Below are 8,180 nucleotides of genomic sequence, written 5' to 3'. Positions count from 1 at the left end.
TGATTTAATGCATTAAAATAATTTAATAAAATACATAAGAAATTTGATAACTTGCACGCATACGATTCACGTGGGCCTTCAAATTTTTGAGACGTTACATATTATATATTGCATGACGATGGTTTTTAACAAATATGTTGGCGATGTCCTAATCTTATTTGTGATCTTGTCTAGTAAGGTAAAACTAGACACTTATGATACAGTATGAGGAGTTAAGTCAGGCATTCATGATCTGGGAAGTTAAGCCAGATACTATGATCCAATATGGGAAGTTAAGTCAGATACTTATGATCCAGTCTAGTAAGTTAAGCCAAATATTTGATGTTTATTGTTTTTTTTTAGTTTTAAATATACTTGTGAATAAGTTTAATAACATGATGTATTAATATATAAAAATATTACGATGTTTTTAAACTTGAAAATATGCTCCCTCCAATTATTCAGTGACGACCATATTTCTAACTCCTTACATTTACTTTCGAATAAGAATGAGATAGAAGATCAAGAATCAATTGAATTTTGATGATGATGATGATTCTGCTAGGAAAATTACCATTTCTTTGTGTAGTGTTAACATTTATTTTGAATAAGTTGAATATTGAGTTTAGTTTTTGTTATTGTGTTGTAAGACGATGAATTCATTGAATAATGTTTATTTTAGATTCAAAATATTTGTTAAGGCTTAGTGTTTTTTGTTAATTTAATTATTGAATTCCAAGAACATTGACTGTGTTCACACCATATATATGCGGGCGTGACATTTTAATGGTATCTTTAGGCGAATAATCTTGATGGGAAATTAAGATGTATTGAATAAAGGTTTAATTTTGGTTTAGTGACTAAAAGTTTAAACCTAGACTAACATTTAGAGTGATTAATTAAGATTTCAATTATTACTAATAGTGATGATAGAATTAACATAGATTACGATAAGTCGAATTGTGAATCGATTGCGATACATCAATGCACCATAATGTTCGGTGCTTTAATAATTATTATAGATATATACACAGGAAATATATAAAAATATTGTGATGTATGTCTCAATTAATAAAATAATATTAACGATGAAAATGAGATAAAAGAGATAAAATCAATTCGAAATTTAATTAAATTCAAACTCAAAACAATGCTACTCATTAATCTATCTAATTAAATCTTGAGATTAATTGAAAATATACAAACTAAAGAGATAAACATTAAATTGAATGTGATATCATGAAATCTAATTTATTCAAATTCTTGAGATCCCAATCTAAGAGTCTTAAACTTTTAAATTACGGGATAAGAATTAATTTAAAAATAATCAGAAGGAAATTATTGAAATTAGTTAATCGTTTAAGGAAAGAAAAATATTTATATATAATTATTAATCGATGAAATAAAATAATTAATTAATAATTAATTATTTATTTAATAATTAGTTAGTTTTATTAAAATAAAAAATAATTAATTAATTTAATTATTTATATTAAAATTATAATGTATTTTTTTATTTAAAAATAATGAATAATTTATTTAATTACGAGAAAATCTTAATATTTAATTAATTATCTAATTACCAAAAATACTAATTAAAAATTAATTTAATTATTTATTAATATGTAAAAAACTATAAAAAAACTGCTATACTTTATTTACCCTAGTTACAATTTTGTACTCTAACGTAACTTACTTATGATATTAAGGTAAAAATTTGTGTTAGACGGTTTCATAAGTCGTATTTTGTGAAACAAGTCTATAATTTGGGTCATCCATAAAAAATATTACTTTTTATTATGAATATCGGTAGGTCGTGAGACCATCTTACGAGATATATACTCTGATACTAGCTAATACAGGAGAAGTCAATTGTTCGTTCTCAATCTCCCATCCTCACTCTTAACACTACGGACCAAGACAAGAGAAAATCGCATCCTTCGAGAAACCTTGGAACAATACCCACAGAAGCAAAGAGACCTCATCGAGCATTAGCTGCAGTTCAGTAATTCAGCAATTTCCTCATAACCCATCTTCGAAGTCGTCTCCTTGACTGAGCCAAAGAGAAGAAACCTACCAAAAGTAGGAAGTCGTCTTTCACCTCTAAGCCCTAAAGCATAGAGAGAAGATAACTTTTAGCTCAAACTCTCAAACTTTGTTTTACTGCTTCAGGTTATTTTTCTCTGCTATTTAAGAAGCTCCCGCTAATATTTTTTTAAAATTTATTTTTAATTGACGGAATCCACTAGTGCTATTTTTTGTACGCTCTGAGTAAACCCACGTATCAACGTAGTAGTCTGCAAATCACGTTGATTAGATAAACCGCACTGTGCAGGCCATATATATCAAGCTCAACTGAGAAGACAAGGACAAAATGATTCGAACACAAGACCTCTCTGTAAGTGTAAATCTGTCCTACCAACTCGACTACCCGACCCCTTAGGAGCAAAGATAGAAAAAGGAAATTGATAAAGGAGTGAGATTTGAACCTACAAAAAAAAAATGGTGCTAACATTAGGACTTCTCAGGAGTTAATGACTTGTTATGTCTTTTGCCGACTAATCTCACCTAGTTTAACTCATGACTTTTAACATTTTCTTATTATTTCTTTTTTGTTTTTATTGAGGTTGAGCTATTCCTAGCATAAGAGCAATTTATCAATGCTACATTCAAAGTGAACCCCGATCGAGTAGACAAACTTATAAAATTAAGTCATTGGATTTTGTACCATCTCATTAACTCGTTTATATTTGCTTCTATTAATTTCTTATTGACTCACGAGCTTCCCTTTAAGCAAATATTGTCCATGGATAAAGAAAAATCGTTTCAACACTAGAGCAAACATATAATAACGGATTTTAAATTGTAACCAAGCATCGTCCAGTTCTATACCCGATTCATAATTAGAAAGTTTCTTATACAAAAAGGAATAATTTAGCCAAACAAAGCATATGCCGTCTTATTCATAAAAAACAACTACCTTAAACAATTATATCAACCGTCCAAGAATTTGACTCGACGAAAAATAAAATTAGTTCAATAATAAACCAAATTTGTTCACTCATAACCAATTGGACAAACTTTTATATCTTCCCACTGAGAGATTTGGCGATCTAGCTAGTCAAATACCAAGATTTCGAGATGTAATTTAAATTTCTCTAAAAATGGTGCAAAAATATAATAACTTTAAACCAAACATTTCAAACTTCCCACTTTTTTTTTCTTGTAATCAAACGTGATCAATAATATTTTTGATTAAATTCATATACTATAATAACATTATATATGTAAGTTTTAATTAATATTATCCTCCCAATTCTTGAAACAAATTGAAACTAAGTGTGAAATGGGAGTATAATGTGTAGTGCAAGAACGTGAAGCGCAGCAGCACATGCCTTAAACGCGGAGTCAACTATTGCCAAAAGTCCAACCAAATCCATCATCTACATGCTTTCCCAAGTCAAATATCTGTTCGTATTTTTTTCCACCACTATGTTTTAATATAAATAACTCAAATTCGAGCAAAAAAAAAAAATATTTATCTTTATCCGTCGAGCTCAAAAATAAAGAAATTTCGGACCCTCGAGGTTAATTTAGGGTACAAAATTTCGGAGATAAAATGACGATGATTTTGGTTCATGATATTGATTTCTTGAATATCATGAGTACCCCAAGTTAGATCTAGTGGTTAAAAATGGGTCGTATATCTTTTTTTTACACGAGTTAATTCATTGGATTGGATGAAAAGTATATGTGACTCCGTTATAGTTATTGGATCAACCCTTGGTGTAATACGAGTAAGGTCGAACTACCTAGTGATCATACTTTAACAAGTTTGCATATAAAATTTCTTTGTGGATTACGTTTATATAAAAATATAATGTAATTATATATGTTAGATTTTCTATTCAAAGGAAGTGGTTGATCCGACGCTTTCTTAATTATTTACCAATCGATCATTCTTATCTATCATTTTCATATGGTGGTACGCACGGGATTGCTTCCGTATTTTCATGAACGACACTTTTATTATATTATTTTATATATTTTATTACAAATTTGTTCCAATGCTAATCTAATCCGCGAAAACTTAACTCATATATATATATCACAAAAATTAATGTGAGATGGTCTCACGGGTCAATTTTGCTATACATATATTCTATTTGAGTCACACATGAAAAAATATTATTTTTTATGCTAAATTTATTATTTTTATGTTAAATACACACGTTTTGTGTCATGTAATACGTGAATATTATGTATTACACACAAGTTGGTCTCAAGTTATTGATTTAATTATAATATTTACAAACTAAATTACATAAAACATGAGATTTGATAATATTATTTTTTGTGTAATTATAAAATGTAGAAATTCAATCCAACTATATTATACGCATGTCAATAATAATTCAATAAATAAAATATAAAAATTTAAATATGATGATATCCAAGAAAAAATATATATATATATTTTTGAAATGGTTAAATTTAAGAACAAAATTACATGAATTAAAGTTAAAATGTAAAGAACAATTTGGAATTAGGAAAAAGTTCTTACCCCACTTTTGTACTCATCAATATAGTGATACTCGTCTGTTGAATGTGATGAAACATATCAAAATTGTATATCAAATATGTGAGTATTGGTAGAATTGAAGTTGAAACAATCCACGAACATCATAACAAAACTAATATATATGTGTGTGACTATAATTTCTACATGGGGCCGGCGACTTTCGAATTAGGACATAATCTAAAGTCAATGTTTCTATTTTTTTTAAGTATAAAAAAGAGTTGACCAACTCTCCAAACGAAATACAACAAAAAAAAAAAAGCATCTTTACCCCATACGTAACTACTAGTAGTGATCATTTGCATTAATTTCCAAATGAATCCAATTATTTAAACAAAATGTTCAAATCCCAAGTGATGTTTGCCACCCCAAAGTCTCCTAAAAACTGCAAAGGGGAATAAACTATTGGCAACTAGCCTATAATAATTTCCCATTTCTTCTCATTCAAAGATCACATTACCTTGACCTAGACATATTCATACATGCACATACCAGGCCACAAAAAGCAATAAACCAAGAGAAGGTGAAGCCAAACAATCCGCCATGGGCCGCGTCGGAAACAACGAACCGCAAGTTCAAGAAACGATCGACGATTCGTTCCCCGAAAACGAGCAGCCGGTGACTAAGCCGAGATCCCAAGCGCCAAGTAACAATAAACCCCAAAAGAACAACCCGCACACAGGAGGAGGAGAAGAAGACGACTTGTACTATGTTTCTTCTCAAGATCATCATCAAGAGCAAACGCCTGCACAATTTCCTCCACAGAATAGTACTGAATATCATGAGCTTCCTAATCAGCATGTTCCCCCTCCGGCAAACATGCATTTTGCTCATCAGGTGCCGCGGCCGCAGATGGGACATCCGGTGATGGCTTCGCCGGTTCCGCCATTCAATTTCGTCGCACCTCCACAAGATAAGGCTTGGAACAGTAATCTCTTTGATTGCATGAATGATCCTCAGAATGGTACTCACTTGTCCCCTTCAGATTTGCAATTATGATACATATTTTAGATTTCAAGTCATTAAAATTAGTTCCCTTTAATCAGTACCAAAATTATATTTTTTTCACAGATAATATAAATATATGTAAATTTTTCGTAAGATTAAAAACTTTAGTTTCTTTATAATATACATGCCACAAAATTTAATAATTATCATATCAATTAATTAAGGTTAATTGCCTTTACTTTAAATGATTGAGTTACATAGATAAATTATATAGTGATTATATAGGATTTGGAATAATTATACGTAAATAATAATTTGTTTAGTTTGATTGATTTTGATTAGGATTGATATCATGATTAAATTTTGAACCCCAATTTTATTTACCCTTTGATCACTACACTTTGTATAATAAAATTTAATTATAACTACGGTAGAAAATATTATTTCACATTTTTATATTATATATTTAATTATCTTTGTTTTAACTAATTTATTATTAAAATAATTTTTGATGTTCCTTAATTTTTCTAAAAAATAAATAAATATATACTTGATATTTTTCTAAATTTTTAATATTTTTATAATATAATCTTTAATACTATTGCATTATATCATTTTCCAGTCGGTAATAATTATCTAGAAATGTTACATTTTTTAAATTTTCCATTATTTTATTTATTTAAGTTTTTTAATCAAAATCTTATAAATATTTCTTTTAATACTTCAATAATACCAATTTATTTATTTTAATTTGGCTAAAAAAATATGTAAATTATAAATATCTTTTTATAAATTATTTATAGTAAACAATCATAGAGTTTGATTATTAATCAAATCCAATTCTAATCATGCTGACTTCCGAGTAAACGCAACGTAAACAATTAACGAGGAAAACAATTATGCAGCTCTCATCACGGCGTGCTTTCCCTGCATAACGTTTGGGCAGATTGCGGAGATATTGGACTCTGGCAACACCAGTGAGTGATCAATTCAACATACATACACAGTACTGTTTAGATATTTATTCATACGCTTTGTTTATATGGCTCGATCTAATGTCTGTGTTATATAGCATGCGCAACGAGTGGGGTGTTGTATGGTTGCATCGCGTTTTGTATCGCGATACCGTGCATAATGTCATGCACATATAGAACCAAGTTGAGGGCTAAATACGGGCTGATGGAGTCACCAGCACAGGACTGGTTGGTTCACTGTTTTTGTGAATGGTGTGCTCTGTGTCAAGAGTATAGAGAGCTTCAGCATATGGGATATGACCCTGCTATTGGTAAGTAAATGCCTCAAATCCTTACTAAATCTTAATTGGCCAAGTCTTGGATTTTAGTCAAATGAAACTCTTCAAAAATCATATTCGATATTGTTTAGACAATTTTAGTCTTTTTTCACGTGTCACTGACGTGGTACTAACATGAAGCTAATGTATTCAGTGTCAAACAAGAATTTTTCTAAAAATAAATGACTAAAATACAAAAACGAAGGTCTACTAAGACTTAATTTTGACAATCTAACATACTAAAATCGCACATATGCATGCATGATGGAGGAAAAAACAATGTTACCAATTTGTTTTTTTTTGGTCTCTTGCATAGGTTGGCAGGGGAATCAGGCGAAGATGAGGCAACATCAGAACCAGCAGTTCGGAATGACACCTCCGCCAGGGCAAAGAATGATGCTATGAGCATGTACCAATGGCAAATTTATTACGTGTAACATATATATATATATATATATATATATATATATATATATATATATATATATAATCGCTGAATTAATTACATTGGATTTATGTTATACTGAGTGTGTTTGATTAGTTTTGGTGTTCTTGTGTGTAATTTTTTTAAAAAAAAAAAAAATTCAAATTTGGGGTGTGTAAACGATAATGTAGTAAACTACCCGGCTATATGCGTATGTTTTGCTATTTGTTATAATTATGTTTTAGAGTAGGTTTCTTGTGAGACGGTCTCAACCCTACTGATATTCACAATAAAAAGTAATACATGTATGGTTCAAATAAGAGATATGTCTCACAAAATAAGAGATCTGTCTCACAAAATACGACCCGTGAGATCGTCTCACACAAGTTTTTGTCATTTTTTTAAGGCTTGCATTAGTGTGTGTATATATACACACACACATCTTTTGTCAGCAAAATACATGAAAGTTCCGTTTCCACAGTGTATGAGAAAATATGGTTAAGTGTTACGTGTATCAGTAAGTAGGTGTTGTCCTTAGGTGTTGTAACACTCAAGACAACATGCAGCGGAAATTTTAGTTTATCACATTAACACATAACTTAAATGAAAAACAATACGAGAGACATGATATAAATTATGCACAAGTACTAAGTACTTGTGCGGTGCCTCAGGGCAAAACAATTCACTAGAAAAACTTGTATGATTACAAAAACCAATACTAGTGAAAGAATAAAACAACTCCCTTATTAAGGCGAGTAACAAATTGCATCCTATACTTCTATCAAACCGTACAACCAAAACTTAAAGGATGCATAAACTGAGAAGTGAAAAATCTTCAGAAATCAACACACTAATCGACACAGTGATTAGGTGTTGTCTTCAAATGTTGTCAGCACTTCACAGCAACACATTCACGATGGCACGAGATATCTTCGAACTCAGAAACTCTTCCTCGCAGC

At 30.1% G+C, this 8,180-nt stretch overlaps 1 protein-coding gene across 1 annotated transcript; it reads left to right on the top strand.

Annotated features, from left to right (window-relative positions):
* The first annotated feature begins 4,892 nt into the window (after positions 1-4,892).
* On the top strand, positions 4,893-7,261 carry LOC140821644 (protein PLANT CADMIUM RESISTANCE 6-like). Its single transcript, XM_073182183.1, has 4 exons — positions 4,893-5,522; positions 6,412-6,483; positions 6,579-6,791; positions 7,114-7,261. The coding sequence occupies exons 1-4, from the start codon at positions 5,102-5,104 to the stop codon at positions 7,200-7,202; spliced, it is 795 nt and encodes a 264-aa protein (XP_073038284.1). The 5' UTR covers positions 4,893-5,101; the 3' UTR covers positions 7,203-7,261.
* The last annotated feature ends 919 nt before the right edge of the window (positions 7,262-8,180 follow it).

The sequence above is a fragment of the Primulina eburnea genome, unplaced genomic scaffold, assembly GCF_022965805.1.
Source record: "Primulina eburnea isolate SZY01 unplaced genomic scaffold, ASM2296580v1 ctg652, whole genome shotgun sequence".
Lineage (NCBI taxonomy): Eukaryota > Viridiplantae > Streptophyta > Magnoliopsida > Lamiales > Gesneriaceae > Primulina > Primulina eburnea.
The sequence above is the reverse complement of the archived record's forward strand: the minus strand, read 5'-3'. Positions and strand labels throughout refer to the sequence as shown.

Coding starts and splice junctions, on each gene's coding strand:
- LOC140821644 (XM_073182183.1), top strand. CDS start 5,102: ATGGGCCGCGTCGGAAACAACGAACCGCAAGTTCAAGAAACGATCGAC. Junction 5,523..6,411: donor CATGAATGATCCTCAGAATG/GTACTCACTTGT, acceptor ACAATTATGCAG/CTCTCATCACGGCGTGCTTT. Junction 6,484..6,578: donor ATTGGACTCTGGCAACACCA/GTGAGTGATCAA, acceptor TGTGTTATATAG/CATGCGCAACGAGTGGGGTG.